The sequence below is a fragment of the Protopterus annectens genome, chromosome 7.part0 (genome assembly GCF_019279795.1).
Source record: "Protopterus annectens isolate FY-2018-M chromosome 7.part0, PAN1.0, whole genome shotgun sequence".
NCBI classification, from domain to species: Eukaryota; Metazoa; Chordata; order Ceratodontiformes; family Protopteridae; genus Protopterus; species Protopterus annectens.
Genome location: NC_056739.1, coordinates 1094698955 through 1094716414, shown reverse-complemented (window position 1 = coordinate 1094716414; position 17460 = coordinate 1094698955). Strand labels below are relative to the sequence as shown.

Genomic DNA, 17460 nt, shown 5'->3' with positions numbered 1-17460 from the left:
CTCATCAAAACATTCAAAGCCAAATAACAGCTAAAAACAGCCACCCAGGTGAAGGATAACCACAAATACTTCTTTAACTATGTTAGAAATCTCAGAAACAGTGCCTAGCACTGCATAGAGCTAAAAGTATAGGATATCACATATTCAGACCCAGTAGACATAACCAGTATACTAGCAGATGAATTTAGTTCAAACTCCACCTACCTATATTCCCAGATCACATATTTGCATATATACCCCCCCCAAATCTTCCAAGAATAAATCCTGAAGGCACTATCCAAGAATAATAACACTACTTTTATGAGGTCAGATAGCATACCAGGCTGTCTCATTGATAACCTGGTACATGATTGTCAGACAACCCCCCCATTGAGGTCATTCAGTCTCGGCCTGTAAACCAGCTTTGTGCTGGAAGAATGAAGGACAGCAACAGTCAGCCCTTGCACAAAAGTGGGGTGCCAAAGGACCTGGTTCATTATACATCCATAAGACCTGACCAGCCTCATCTTTTAGGTTATAGAAAGTATCAGTATGGACGTAATCAATAAGCACACAGGTAGCGTACAAACTCTTAACTCAAACCAGTTTGGCTTCACTAAGGGCAGGCCCTGCCTACTTAACTTGGTCAACATCTTTGAGAAGGTTACTGAAGCAATGGATAAGGGCAGACCAGTGCACACTGCATATGTACACCTTGCAAAGGCATTTGACACCATCCTAAACTTGGGTGTCATAGATAAACTCTGCTAGCTATATGTAAATCTCTATGTAACCCATCGGACAGTAAAATGGCCCACAAATAGAACTCAGGATATTTTGATGTGCAGCACTGTCTCCTCCAAAAGACCACTCACATGTGGTGTTCCACTGGGTTCAGTCCTTGGGCCACTCATTTTTTCCTTTACTTCTTGGAGGTCAAGTCAAATGGAATTTATGGCTGACCAATTCTGCAGAGGACTGTAAACTTGGGGCTATCATAAACTCTTCATAATTCACCAAAATGTTCCCAGAGGGTCTTTCCTAAACCAGTGACAGTTGTCAAAACCATAGATTCAATGTAAATGCCCAGAAATGTATAACCATATTCTTTGGCAAGTATGACTTCTCTTGTAACTATCACATTGACAACACAACCCTGTACATTGATCTTGTAGTCAGAGATCTGGAAACTTATATCATCAATGAACTGCCCTTTTTCATTGCACAGTTTATATCTAAAAATATGGTGTCCAGATCCTAGTATGTAATCATCCCACTGTACTCATTTCTAATAAGGCAAATCATTGAATATAAAGCCCCATTGGATATCCACCTGTCCAAACACTTGTCACACCTGGAGCGACCACAATGCTTTCTCACAAAAAAAATATCAAGAGCCTAAATCACAGAAACTGTGAAGACTGTCTCAAAACCTTGTCCCTCTACTCAGTATCATACAGGCTACTAAGGGGGGACCTCAGCGTCATGTATAGAGCCTCAACAGGCCATATTCTGTCAGATCTATTACATATTTACAAGTTCAATGGTAGTAAGAACTCCCACTCAAGGGATTTCAATGTCTTTTGTAACATAAACAGAAAATGTTGGAGGAATCGTTATGCATCACAGATATTACCATTTTCCACTTCACATAAAGCAAAGTACTTTTATCTATTCAAACATGATTGTATGAATGGGTGAGAAACTGCAAATCCACCCCTGGTTTAGCACCAGTGCTCCTCATGGGTAGGGGTAACATTTCCTTGTTCTGGTTACTTCTGGGTTATTTGTGCACAAAATATAAGGGCTGAAAACTACCATGGGAATGTAAAGCTTTGCTTCTTAAGATCCTCATAGATTGACGCCATAGTAAGTAACTCTGATCCTATCAAGCTGTTGGTAGCATAGAATTTAGCTGCTGGTGTAAGTATTCCTGATCTGTGTGTTATTTTAGCAAATACTGACTGTTGTAAGTTCAGGAATGACAAGAACTCGGTATTATTGCTATTATTGTCCTGATTTTTAGGAATAGCTAGCTGTTGACATCCAAAAGAAGAGTCCATCTATAGCTGAATTTTACTAAATGGAGGAAAACTCCTTTCATTTCTGTATGCCAGCCTTAAGTTGAGTTCTGCTACAGATCACCTTTTTAGGAATGGGAAGCTTTATTTTCTGACAGAGTCTATGGTATTAAAGCATGATGTCCTTTATCAACACAATCACCATTCTCATTATAGGTTCACCATTCTCATTATAGGTTTATCAATACCACTTCCTTGTAATGTACACATGTACTCAAAATGAGGTAAAAAGTGAGGGAAAGTTGCTAGGTTACAGTATAGGGCACCATGAGAGTAGGACATACCTCTCAACCTCTTAGTGTAAGAATTCTGGTCAAAGTCAAAATGAGGGAACAAAGGCCCAAAAATAGGGAAATGTTTTTAATGTTGCTCTTATAAACTTGAAAAGTTGATAGAATAATAGGTTTTGGATTAGCATGCACTTTCTGAGGGGTATGATGTCTGAAAATCAAACATCTGTCATTATTTAGTGACTTCAGTCCTCAGTGATCTTCCAGAAGTGAATACATTTTATGAGGATCAGACCAAAAATACAAGACAAAAATGTGGACATTCTGAGAAAATCTGTACAGCTGAGAGGTATGGAGTGGAGTGCTCCAGCCATTAATAGATGAGGGAAGCCATTAAAGGCTGAGACAGATAGATATTAATGTGGGTTAGTGACCCAAGTTATTTGCAGTATATTAGATGGACAATTTATCATCAAATAGAGCACCCCCCCATACTTATACTAACACTATCATTGATGTACTTTAGAGTAAAGGAAATATTCCCAGATATTGTAATCTCAGAATTTGTATGTATTCCCTAATTAGCACTCACATTTTTGATATTCTGAGGATTATAGTTAATGCTTGAACTTTCAACATACACTCCAGGACAGTGATAGTTCGATGTCTCAATTCCATTGTCATTATGTGTTGTGCAGGAGGCAAGCAAACGAGAAAACAGACACTGCTGATCTTTTATCAACCCATGTGCTTGAATGCAGAGAATTATCAACCTACTCACGGAACTATTGTATGGATAGTTGTCTAAATGACAGTGGCACTGAAAAGCATAACAAAATATGAAACAAAAGCCTATTAAGCTGAACATTTTAATTACATCCTACTAAAATGAAACTAATTCCCAGGAATGTCCAGTCAGTATGGTCAGTTAAATCCTTAGCATAACATATGTGTTTAAATTCCATATTTAACATTCATATATCTGTTTTTATGTTCATAGCTGTGTGCTTGCACTTTGTGATGGAGCAGAATTATTAATAAAATAAAGATCATTCGAATACTAGAACTGCTGAATACACGTTATTGTTATTTTTCATAATACAAGGCAGCCTGTTTAAAATGCTAGCCATTAGTTTTATGCAAAATCTGGGAGATACGAAAACAGGTTTTAAATCAGCAAGTGAGAAATGCAGGCAGATGATGTGCTAAATATAACATCTGTTTGATAATGATTATTAGTGAAATTCCAGATTATTGTTTATGGTGTGTTATCTACAAAAAGCACTTTGCAGTTATATATTTTTTCTTAAGTTTCAAATATGACTGGAAGAGTGCAAATAGTGGAAGATGCAGCAGGCTGCCCCACGTCCCACCATGAGTAATAAATTGTATTGTAACATAATCTAGTGTACCACATATCATATATTACTAAATGTTTTTTAACACTATACCTTAATTCCACTAAAGGGCGAAAAGAAGGGAGAAAAATAATCGACTCTTCTGCTTTGCTTACAATAAATTTGGCAGTTTGTCATCCTTTTCAGAATATTTTTTTCCAAAACATTCATTATGGTAATTAACCCTTTTTAACTGCTGGCTACTATATTGTTCTGTCATGTCTGGTTGTCTGAATGTTTAATACATGTTACCTTTTAACTTCTTTTCACTGGTGTCAGGCTAGGCTTAGAAATACAATGATGTACTGCTTGCTGAACATCCCTCTACAATTGATTTCTGAAATTATTTTAAAATACTGTATGTTACTTTTCTGTTGTTATAACGTACAACGCAAAGCATCATAGTGTGAGTCTGGACCCTAATCGGCCATCTCAGAATAAGGCTTTTCAATACAAAGACTTAACCCTATATTAGATAAAAGTGTGGGAAATGCTACAAAGAGTGCCACAGCAGCAGTTTGATTAGTTTTGTCTGTGGAATCGGCCTCAATGCTGATAGGGGGCCAAGGCACAAAATGGGTGTATCTCCATGGCGGATCAAACTTCCCTGCTACACCTCTGCTTCTCTCTTTCCTTAAATGTTCTAAATGTTGTCTTATACTTACACTTTTGGCAGTCAACTCATTTGAAAAACACATTTCTTTGCTTACTTTGAATTTCATACTTGTTTCACAGGAAAGCTTATTGTTTCTGTGGTGGCAGGTATTTTGTATCCCTCTAATTCCTCCATTACTATCAGACCTCCTTGTTGGAGTTTTCCTAAGGTTTTCTTTAATTTGGTTAATTACCTCTATCTTGAAGTATAGAGCCCACGCTTTTTAACCAACTCAGCTTGCTAGTTAATTGTGGATCCTGCTGTTTGTGATCACTGCTAAACCACTGTCCACTTCCAAATATAAAACTACTTTACTCCTCAAGAAAGTTATAGTACAAGCTAAGACTTGCTGATTATAGAGCATTATATGTGGTACTTCTCTTAGATGTAGCTACATATCGTGTTCTATTTAACATCTGACTTATCAAAGCCTTCCCCTTCTAAAATATCTTCACTTTCTCTGCAATTCAGAACATATCCTGTTTCTTTTTTACCGGTTTCCTTATCATTAAAGGAGGTTCTGTATATATTGCAGTGTGAGCAGTGTTGTCATTTTCTGTTTTAGTGTGACTCACAAGGCTGCCTCTTCTCTGTCTTTACTTCTTTGTTCTATTACTTGTATCCATGTCCTTAGGTAGTGGCTATACCATGTCCTGTTTTTTCTTTTTCACTCACATTATTTCTGTGTATCTCATTATGTTTATATCTGAGTCATGGCTGTCTGAGTACAATGCTTCTTTATGACTGTAAATCAGAACATTTGTTTTACTATAAAGAAAATAAGAAGCAAAAGTTCATAAATTAGTACTAAGCTAACTGCCCTTGCGAGCCATTTTAAGCCTAGCCAATTATCCCTTGTGAGACTCAAACCCTGCACCTTGTGTTTGTAAGGCAAACACCTTAACCATTAGGCCACCCTCCCAACCAAAGTTGCTTTTGATACTCATTACTTTCCATTTTCCTCTGCCTTACCTCACCTGCCTTGTCCATTTTGAGACATTTCTTCTTATTTGGCATCAATCTCTTTACATTGTTACCACTAGTAGAATTTACACAATTACTCTAGATTTGTGAGAGTCCGCGGTGGTGGTGCTGCGGTAACATTGTCGCCTCATAGCAAGACGTTGTCCTGTTCGATTCTCAGCTAGAGTGTCTTCTGTGTGGAGGCATATGTGAATGGGGCGTGCCTTCGTTGAAGGTTGTGCTTCAGGGCTGGTAACCCGGTACGTAAATATCCACTACCAATCATTAGCGGACCGGAGTTCCGCTGTGGCGACCCCTAACCGGGAAAAGCCGAAAGACACAAACAAACAAACTCTAGATTTGTGAGAGGAAATGCTAAAAGTTGTTGGCTGCTAATTATAAATGTTCATGAAAATCCTGGGTCCCTCTCAGAGAGATACAGATCATCATATGTATCCATTAATGGTATAGCAGACCATACATACTCACCAGCTGTCCACTTACCATCTTTGCATCCATCACTTTATTTGCTTGTAAATCTGGTGTGTGTGTTATTTTCAGGGACTGTTTAGGAATTTGTCACACTATCATTGTGGCATATAAGATTAATGCAAAATAAACATTTCTATAGACAAACTGCCACAAAAACATACCAGTGCTCACAGCTTTATGCCAACTGAAAGTGTCCAAAATGCACATGTACAAAAGATAGCTGTTTCAATAAACAGTAAAGCTAATTCCAGTAATGCATACTGTAAATAAAATTATTGGGCAAACAACACCAAAATTATCTGAATAAAGAATATGGGCTTGGTGGATTCAGATTAAGACAGCAGTAGGAGCTATGGTAGCTTTATTTTGGTATCAAATAGAAGCAATAGACTGAAAAACTGCAAGTCTGGAACTGCAGAAACAGACTAGAAAAAGACAATCTGGGTAGGTCATATTAGCCAAATGAGTTCCTATTAGTTGTTATTACTTTTATATATGACAACACAATTAATATAGAAATAATTTGAATTCAACATAAGAACTATAACAGCTGGGCATTACTTAACAGAATGACAACAATTATCTTACAACTGTTTTTTTTATTTTTTGCCCCATTGGAATGAGATTGATTCAGACTTCTAAGATTAATTCACACTGTATAAAAAACTGTGGTAGATATATGACAACCTAAATGGCGGCAAGTGTTTCTGGAAAAAACTTCAGTGACGACAGTAAGAACTAGAAAAAATGACAGTACAACAATATAAAATTAATGTGGAAATCATCAGATGCTTGTAAATTTAGTTTTAGTTTTCAACATGTCTTTCAACAGTTTCTACCTGTCCTTTCTGTATCTCTGGGGGCCACAACATTGTATGTTATTTTTATGATCTCCTAAAATGACCATTGGCTCGTGGGGGTTATATACTTAATAACAGTTCAAGAAAAATAGTGTTCACTGGCATAACTGGGATGAAACATCTGTTTTTTTCCCTTTTCTCTCAAGCAGAAGCAGAGTTGCTGTGTGTGTGTGTGTGTGTGTGTGTGTGTGTGTGTGTGTGTGTGTGTGTGTGTGTGTGTGTGAGTGTGTGTGTATGTGTGTGTGTGTGTGTGTGTGTGTGTGTGTGTGTGTGTGTGTGTGTGTGTGTGCGTGTGTGTGTATGTGTGTGTGTGTGTGTGTGTGTGTGTGTGTGTGTGTGTGTGTGTGTGTGTGTGTGTGTGTGTGTGTGTGTGTGCGTGTGTGTGTGTGTGTGTGTGTGTGTGTGTGTGTGTGTGTGTGTGTGTGTGTGTGTGTGTCTCTCTCTCTTTATATATATATATATATATATATATATATATATATATATATATATATATATATATGAGTGACTTGTTCCATGCCTTTTTTTTCAGCAGAAATTTTAATTTTCCAACAAGAGATACAGAAAGGTGAATCTAGTCTATAGGACAGCTGTATGTGCCCATGTTTTTGTTTTTTCCCCTAACAACATTTGTTAAGCATGGTACTTTACTGTCTGCCATACCTTGTTCCAGTCAGGTCGGCCTGGTTGAGTCCTTGTCTTGAGTCCAGTAATTGAGTCCCTTTTCTCCTTCTTAGCCAGCAGATCCAGTGCCATCTGTAGTCCAATTGCTTTCATGTCATTCCTACTAAGGGCAGATGTCATGTACATCTGCATTTCCAAGAAGCGACCTACACATTTAGAAGACCTGTATGTTAATGATATTTCAAAGAAGGCTTTTTAAGCAAGCATTTTTTTTTTTACTTTTGTTTTCTTCTTTGAAAGCATCTAAATATTTTTGTGTGTTTTGCAGTATGAAAAGAACCACTCATCCAGGAAAAATCAAATATGCAATATAAAATTCATAAGACAGATGATAAAAAAGATTAATGTTATTAAGTCTGAGATAGCTGCTTTCATGTATATCTATTATTAGGGAAAAACAAACTAGAATAATGAAACTTTTATTGGATGAGGCCTAAGAAACACCCTTTTTAGTCTAATTTGTTACAAGTTCATAGGTTCATAGGTATGCACTAGGCTAGCTGCCCTTGTGGCCTAATTTAAGCCTAGCCAATTTCCTCTTTTATGTTTGAATTTGGTTAGAGATTGGCCTTACCTATCTCATGGTCAATAATTATATTTTACCCCTAATGATAATAACTGTGATCATACCATAGATAATTTGAGGGGAAGCATGTATGGAATAATGCATTTATGATATGCCTCTGTCCATTAACAGTAAAGGGGGCAGTTCTGGGGTATATTTTCTGTTTTTCCTCCATAGAGCCAAGTTGCACTTGAATATAGAAAATGATGAGCTTTGTTTTATGTGGATGGGGAGTCTGTTCCAGAGCAGCAGTATCCTCTGCAAGATATACCTGTCCCACCAAACAGTTCTGTTCATACTGCAGGAGAGGTTTAGATCCCTAGACTGAGTATTTGTGATGCCACTTGACTTGCTGATGTACAGTAAACCCATCAGTACTGCATCACAGGATGCCTTGTTTGTGAGATACAAGTCACCTTTTAGCAGTCTGTAGGATACTAGTATAATGACAGGGCTTTGAGTCAGTTTAAGTAGGATGTATTGTGTAGGCTTTGTTTCTTTTTAGTGAGATATCTCTGTAGGCATACCAGCTATTGCATGTGTCTGGACTGATGCATGCCAAAGGGCATTATGCCCAGTGATTGTCCTATTATTAATTTCATTAGTTTACTTGTAAAACATGTTTTTAAGGAAGTATATAAAAAGTAAATGCAAGACAAAATGTACATGATGATGGTTTAGACTGTGGTAGCATCATTCTCAAAAATGTGGGTAAGGTAAATATCCGCTAATGTCATAGAATCTAGGGTGAGTGTCCTGCTGCTGTTTGGCACCCTGCTCCAGACTAGCTGCTTTGCCTCATACCCACTGAGTGCCAGGATCGGCTACAGTTTCTCTTAATAGGTATCTTCATAATGCTGAACAAGCTGTGGAAAAGACTGGTGTAGCTCTTTATCACTTTTTGGAATTACCATAAATTCCTTTTAACTTTAGGAAAAAAGCTTAGTAAAAATACTGGACATGTGTAACATCCTAGTAATAATCAGTGTGGTTATACATTCCTACAAAATTGTGCAGAATCTGGCAGACACACACGTATCTATAGCTAACATATATGCGCATGTTTGTAGATATATATATATATATATATATATATATATATATATATATATATATATATGTGTGTGTGTGTATATATATGTGTGTGTATGCATATATATATATATATATATATATATATATATATATATATATATATATATGGTTCTACACTTAACCCACCCCTATCCCCACAGACCGTCAATCTCTTACACCCACCCCTCTGCCCCTGCGATCCGCTCTCTCTACTCACGCGAACAGCCTTTCCCCATGTCGTCTTCTGCATTGTCGATGTTCTGCAACCCGCGATTCGCGTCCGGTCTCTTCGTTTTTTTCTTCTGTAGAACCATATATATATATACACACAGAGAGCCAAATAAACGTCCCCCTCACAGCAGCCCTCTGTGAGGTGCACAACTGTTTAAATGCCTCTAATGTTTTGGTGAACTCTGTGCATTGAACAATATCGCACTCCATTCCATTTTCACTGCCTATGATGAAAGAAGGGTCAGAATCTTGTATTGCTAAAGAATAATTTGCCCCCATTTAAAAAAAATGAGGGGAGGAGGTAGCAGTAGACCTGAGGGGAAGGACTGGATGTACATAAGGGTACTTACGTGTTATCACAACCAGATTTTCACAGTTGCGAAACTCTCATGCTGTAATGAAATGTAGTGTGGGAAACACCACAAGGTGTAATTTCACTTCTTTAGTAAGGAAAAATAAGTCTGGGCTACATTTTGGAAGAGAAAGAAATGTGCAAGTCTTCTTGTTTTTGTGCATTACACAGGCACCTTCAATTCTCACAGCTGCTGTGTTACTGATGAAAGAAATACTGTGACTGTACGGAAGGAATGCTGCCAAGAAAAGCACCCACACACATGGAAATGCTTTAAGTAAAGTCTTTAATTCTAAAACTTTGTAGACAGACATGAAAGGAAACTTTTGTAACAGCAAGTTGCAGTAAGGAATGGCTTGCAAAAGTGTTGGTGGATGATGTTGACAGGTGATTCTGGGGTCGTTTCGGATGGGAGAAGTTGGCAGCAGTAGGTAATTTTTGTGTTGTTGATAGTGGTATCCTCGGACAAACTCAGATTATACTTCAATGGTTTTGAAAGGTATTAGGGCTGAAAATATGTGGATTGTTCATTCGCTGGTTTTGTCTTTTTTATGCGGGGAAAGTTGTCACAGATTGCAGTCAGGAGTGCTTCAGAACAGTGCTTTGGTTGGGCAAGATGGGTTTCACATCCCATGCTGCCAGGTAAGTGCATACATAAACAGCCAAACTTACTTTTGAATTTTTATTGATAACCTTGCCGTAAAACAACCCTAAGTGTGAAAGAAAACAGATTGTATGACTTCATTACAACATCAACGGTCAGATTTCAATATCGGGAAGCAACCAGTACTACCATGAAAATCTTGTTGCGATAATACGTAAGTGCCTACATAAGTGATGAAAAGATGACAAACCAGTACAAGGTTTAACAGCAGGAGATAGGCCATGTGCAGAAGAACTACAGAGTTATAAGTCAAAGAAAGCACGCATGTGCAGTGATGCCAAACCTGAGGCCCTGCGGAGTAATGTAGTGCCCTGAACAGGTCAGACAATGTTTGAAGGATTTTGGATACATATTAGTAATGTATAATTTGTCAGTGCAGTGTGCATCAAGTAATGTAAGCATTAGTCACTGGCTACTTAACAGTCAACCTAGCAGGGGAGGTACAAGTCCATAAACCAGTTGAGTGTTGTCCACATGATGCACATACTATATCCAAGCCACAAATTAGTGTGAAACCCGTCTCATGTAGATTGATATTGATGCCCTACATAATACAGTGGTGAGCAGACAAGACATGTCCAAGATGACATTGTTGAAAGATATCACAATGGTTGGCATCATAAAATGTTGTGCACAGGAGTTGTCCAGGGATGACGGCTGCCTTGTGAAGACCAACAGCATCAGAGTCCAAAGTGCTTCATACAGGATATATGAAACACTACACTGAAAGATTTCAGGGACGCAATATACTTTTTCATGCCTAATACTGCAGTCCAAGATTCTAAAGTAGATTTTAAGGTATGGCTGCAAGCAGCACATAACAGAAGTTATAGTCCAGTAACAGTGATAAAGCAAGAGTGTGCTATGCCATGTCAAAAGGAACTTCATACCAAATGGAGAACCATGTACATACATATTTATACCACATCATCCAAGTTCCACAGGTTGTAAGCCTTTATGAACTAACTCTGAGCATATCTGAGGGTTAAAATGCAAATATTAGCACACAGGGGCAAAGGCATCTTAACAGTGCAGCAATGTATTTACCAGAGGAACAAGTGGAAATGACCCACTACAAATGGTGTATACAGCACATTGGTATCAGTACTTACTACAGGGAAATCTAATATTGTGACACTATGCATACATAATATGTGCTGAACTAAGAGCTAGTGGAACTTCTGTCACTAGGCATATACTAGTCGCATACCAGCATTGTATTCTGAGGAGCATCCATCATCTGGTGATTGTGGACAAAACTGTGCCATATAGATAATATATAGTTTCATAGTTTCATAGTATAGTACTAGGCTATCTGCCCTAGGGCATTTATAAGCCTAGCCAAAGTGTATGTGGCTTTCGCCACCCCATGTAATGATACAAAAGTGTACAAATTAAATTTATTTTACTGTGCCTCTGTCTAGTAATGCCACAGAGATGACCCCCGGGGTAAACCTACGATCACCCATCCATTCGTCAAGATTTCTCTTGAAGAGAGTCAGTGAGGGGCTCTGCCTAACATGGACTGGGATCCTGTTCCAGAGAGCGGGAAGCCTCAGGGTTATGAATCTGTCCCTCCAGTATGTCCTATTCATATTTGTGCTGAGGTTTAGATCTTTAGCTCTCGTGGCTCTGATGGATTTGGATTTTTTGAGGTGGAGCATGTCCATTAATTCCAAATTGGACATGGCCTTGTACGTCAGGCACAGATCATCTCTGAGCAGGCGGTATGCTACTGAATAGAGCTGGAGCTTTTTTAGTCTGGCAGCATATGACATATGTTGGAGACCCTTGATCCTCTTGGTAAGGTACTTTTGGGGTCTCTCCAGCTGCTGCAGGTGCCGGGTGAGGTACATACCAAATGGGGCATTGTACTCAATCATAGGCCTGATAAGGGAAGAATATAAGGGTACAATGACATCCTTTGTTCTGGATGTGAATTCCTTCATGATAAGGTGGGCAAGGTAGAAGGTCTTTCTAACCACTTTGGCGACGTGGGTGTCAAATGAGAGGTCACTGTCAACTTGGGTCCCCAGGTCTCTGATTACTTTTTCCATACTTAATGGATTACCACCTATGTGGTAATTTGTGGGTACTTTGATTTTTCCAAAGGGGATGACTATACATTTTTTGGCATTTAGTTTAAGGCCATGACTCTGGCACCAGTCGTCTGTTTCTGTGAGGCCCTTCTGAAGGATGCATGTGTCAGCTGGTGTATCGACTATGGCGCCTAGTTTGCAGTCATCTGCAAACTTTGTCAGCCACAACCCCCCTATGTTTGCCTGCACGTCTGAGAAATAAATGCTGAACAAGAGGGGTCCCAAGACAGAGCCCTGTGGGACTCCACTTGTGACTGGCTTAGAGTCTGACATAGCTCCAGCTATTCTGACTTTGTGGGTTCTGTCCTTTAGCCAGTTTGCAACCCATCTTGTGACAAATGGGTTTACATTTAAGCTGTTGAGCTTGTCTATAATGCCTGAGTGGGGTATTGTGTCGAAGGCTTTTGCCAGATCCAGGTAGGCTGTATGAACTGCTTTGCCTTCATCGATGGCTCTGGTGACTGTTTCAAAAAAGTCCACCAGGTTTAGAAGGCAGGATCTGCCTTTTACAAAGCCGAACTGGGTAGGGTCAATTGTCTGTAGGTCCCCGATGTCTTTATTTATGAGTTCCATAATGATCCTTTCCATAGCTTTGCAGACCAGGCTGGTCAAGCTTATGGGGCGATAGTTTCCAGGGTCCTTAGAGGTGCCACCTTTGTGGAGTGGGACCACTGTTGCTGTACGCCAGTGTTCAGGGACATATCCTGTAGCAAGGCTAAGATTAAACAGCATTCTTATGTGCGGGTTAAGCTCCTCTATGAGTTCACGTAGCACGCAACCCGGGACACCGTCTGGTCCCATGGATGCTGTATTTTTAGCTTTGCTGAGAGCAGCTCTCACCTGGACATCTGAGATGTCAGGGAGGTTGCATTCAGCTGAGATAGTTATTTCATCTTTTGGGGAGAGGGAGGGGAGAAATTTGCACTGAACCTGTCTGCCAGTATGTTGGCAATATCTGTGGGTTCAGTGTATTTTTTGCCGTTATGAACTAACTCTGAGCATATCTGAGGGTTTCCGCCCAGGTTTCTAACATAACTGAAGAAGGCCTTGTGGTTATCTTTAGTGTCCTTAGCGATTTTTCTCTCAAAGTTGGCCTTTGATGATTTTATGAGCGAACGTAGTTTTTTGCTAGTGCTGATCAGAGATGCCTTCCCTTTATGGGATTTTGCTCTGTCTTGCAGTAGCTTCCTTCTCTTATTATAAAGTTTGTTTATGGCTGGGGTCCACCAGATAGGATGCCTGCCTTTGGTGGAAAGGGTCTTGGTTTTATTTGGGATTGCATGATCCATGCATTCTTGGAGATGTCCGTAGAAAGCATTTGTGAAGGATTCAGCAGTGTGGGATGTGGTTTCCACTGGCCCAGGGGGCTTGAAGGATACCATTTCAGCCTTAAGGAGTGTAAAGTCGGCTTTTGAGAAGTTTCTCACTGTGGTCTTTTGTGCTGGGGGTGGAGGTGGGATATGAATATCTAGGGTTATTAGTTTGTGGTCTGATCTCACTAGTGAGGGGTATACTTCCGGTGTTGAGCATTTTGTCCCCATGTTTGTGATGATCAGGTCAAGTATATTATTTCCCCTTGTGGGGGAGGTGACTAGTTGTTCCATCGCGTTTCAGTTGATGAATTCCAGGAACCTTTGGGCTAGGGTGTTGGGGCTTGAATAATGCACCCAGTCTATGTTTGGGTAGTTGAAGTCTCCCAATATGATGGTATTTGGTGAGACATTCATATCCTCCAGTGTCTTCAGGAAGGCTGAATATTTTAGCAGAGAATGTGTTGAAAGTCTACAGAATGTGGTAAAGACCTGTAATCTAAACCAACATTAACCTCCAATTCCTCAGTGAAACTTCTCCAACATAAAGAGAATAAATCGTGAGGAGTAGACTGTCAGGATGTAAACCAAAACTCTAGTTTCTAAGAGAGAGAGAGAGAGGGAGAGAGGGAGATGGGAAGCGGTAGTCCAAGATAAAAGGGGATTTGTGATGCAGCAGGTGAATGAATGTAAACTCTGGTGAGAGGAAGCTGTACAATTGGATAGGTTGTGATTTTATTTTATTTTTTTTCTGAGAAGAAGTGGGAAGATAGACACAGGGAATGGGTAACAAGACTAAGAAACAGGAGTGATTACCACAGGCACACACAGAATTGTATAAACATAACAGTATAGATGGATGAGGTAAAGCTTACAGATATAGGGGCAGTTATGGTGGAGGGATTACATAAGGTGAGAGAGAAGACAGGCAGTGTTGGGGAGGATCTGACTACAAAGAGATGCAGGTGATAATATAAGATGACATGGACAAAGTAGGTGAGAGAAACAAAAGGTAACACCTGACACACACACAGAGAGTAGTCCAGATAATTCGGGCTGAGGAAGCCACAGAACCATTTGCTACACTGGACCTGTCTAAAGCATTGCCACTATCTGTACCATGTGATATAACTGACATAGGGCCCCAGATCAGAACTTTATATAACTGCTCCAATACATAGGGCATATTATCCAACCTGGGGGGCAGAATTGCAGTAGCAGAGTTTTCAATGGAGCAGGGCAGCATCTTGTCACTGAAAGAGCTGACACCTAATGGTATGTGTTTTTCTTTTCAGGAAGCATGTTGCTTTCCCTTGGAATTTCAAATGAGTTAGTGTCTCTGCTTATGTCTGCGAAAGCTTAGATCTTACCATTTTCAGAAGTTGTCTGTTCCTAGAAGTCCAAGTGCAACTTTATTCTTCTATATCACATAAACCTGACATGCCAAATGATCTCTCACCTTCTCTAGCTCCCTGTGTCAAACACCTTTACTTTACCACACCCAAAGCAGGTACAGATTTTCTTTTCCTGTTCATATTAGTATTTATGCAGTGATTATAATATGCATGATTTTGTACACCACTGTTTACTTATAAGCATTTCTTGGGCCTTTAGCTGTATTAGTTGTTTGATCTGTATACTCCTACATAACTATGATATGTTTTTAATGTGTCTACTGGTCTGGCTCAAGGCTGTAAAAGCTTCAAGCATGATCACCTCTCCTACCTGGTCATTAGACATAGCATAAATAATATGAACAAAAAGCTGTTTGTTGTGGACTTTCACTCATAAATTAACTATTCTAGTGTGGTCTTCCTTCACTTCAGTTAATTAAGGTCTAGCTTATCATCTTGTACTTACCTGGTAAGAGCTTCATCCCATTTTAAGAAGAGCTCTCTCTCCTTTCTCTACAACTCCTAGTAAGTTTTTGATAAAACTTAAAAAAAAAAGGTGATTAATCATTGAGCAGTGTCAGTAGAGATGTGGAATACAGGCATGAGCAGACACAGAAAGATTATAGAAAAACTTAAAAGTCATGTAGACCTAGGGCTTGTGCATGTAACCTAGGCAGGGTGAAGAGAGTTGGTGAAACAGTTTGCTTACTGACATACCTTCTGGCTCTCCATCAGCTTGGTCCATTTCCATTGCTGTCAACAGGCTTACAAACCACTCAAAACTTTTCTGATCACGATTTATCCAAAGAAAATCGACCTAAAAAATGTTATTTATTACTTACAGTTCATATAGCTCCCTAAAAACAAGGCAACATTCCTGATGTGTCTATAATAATATGTCTAATTTTATACTGTCTTTTTAACTGCATCATGAATTTCATATTCCTGTCTATTGTCTTACTGTAATGTTTCCATCCATGGTTTTAGTTAGTTATATTATGTATATATTTTTAAAATAAATGATAAATTATTTATACTTAAAGTTACAGTGGCAGAGAGAATACATTTGATTTCTGGGGAAATGGAAAATAACCATTATTAAATCATAAAAGAATAAAACATAGAACCAACTGAATCACAGGAGTGAGAATTTAAAGATAATCTATACATTTCAAGAACAAAATCATGGTTACAAACAAAGTAATTATATCAGGAACTCTCAGGCAATTTGGAAGAATGCTTGGAATCAATATAATAAATATGTATAATTCGTGCATTTTATTATTAATGGAAACATACACCTGAATGTCAAGATAAGTTCTAAAATGCTAATATGCTAGATGTTGTTTAACTGGATGGGTAGGTTCATCATATACACATGATATCACAGCACATTTCATGGACTGCACTCAGTATATGGGGGAGGGGGGCTTAGGTAAACAAAAAGCAGACTTCTGAACTCATGACACTTATAAAACAGTGAGCCAAATTTCAAGGACTGTTCTCAGTTTGTCTGTCTCCTGATTCCAAAAGACTTGCTCTCAGATTCCAAAACACCTGTTCTCAGCCTGTTCTCAGTGTAAGTTGTTACTTACACTGAGAGCAAGTCGTTTGGAATCAGGCCCCAACATTAAGCTGTTTTTTTCTGAAAGCTGCAATTACAACCATCTTTAAAAGATTACTAATGCTTCTTCCCTCAATATTATGCTTCATGGAAATGGATTTTATATATCTTGAAAAAGTTAAACGTAATCAATATTTTTGTTCAGACTGAAAATTCTCATTGCTCAGAGTTCATTTATTTCAACACACTACATTATTATTATAATTTATTACTTGTTATTGTCTGGCCTTAAACCTTAAAGAAAGACACTTTATTGTTCTGTAAAATGATAACTCCAGTAAATGACTGGTATGTTTAGACTGTCTTCAAAATATTGGAAGTAAAGTAACACACAATATGTGTAATATTACAGCTAGTTTACATTATTGTTAGCCCTCATTTTTAACTCGATGGCCCCCTTGAATGTGATGTTTGCTGTCTGTAAAATATTTGATATCCAAGATACTGATTTTCAGGGAACATCATATAAAAATAAACTTGTGTTGTTCTTTTAACCTTTATAAATGTTATACTCCTTATGATCACTACACACAAAGGACACATTCTGCCAATGACCACATTTTATTTATTTATTTTTGTTGCCATAGAAAATCTGACTGGACAATGCCCATTTTCAGCAGAGGCCTGGGGAGAAAAGCTCCACAGAACTACCTGCATACATAATTAAATAACATTTTTACAATAGTATTTAAAATGGGTTTTGTTGCCATAGAAAATCTGACTGGACAATGCCCATTTTCAGCAGAGGCCTGGGGAGAAAAGCTCCACAGAACTACCTGCATACATAATTAAATAACATTTTTACA

At 38.7% G+C, this 17460-nt stretch overlaps 1 protein-coding gene across 1 annotated transcript in view; it reads right to left on the bottom strand.

The window, feature by feature from the left end:
• The window catches only part of NOX5 (NADPH oxidase 5), a 482672-nt gene that overhangs the window by 28801 nt on the left and 436411 nt on the right, over window positions 1-17460 (bottom strand). Inside the window, exons 15-16 of the mRNA XM_044076374.1 lie at window positions 15748-15847; window positions 7321-7487 (exon numbers count right to left, since the gene is read on the bottom strand). Coding sequence (XP_043932309.1) covers window positions 7321-7487; window positions 15748-15847 — 267 coding nt within the window. The remainder of the gene's footprint in view (window positions 1-7320; window positions 7488-15747; window positions 15848-17460) is intronic.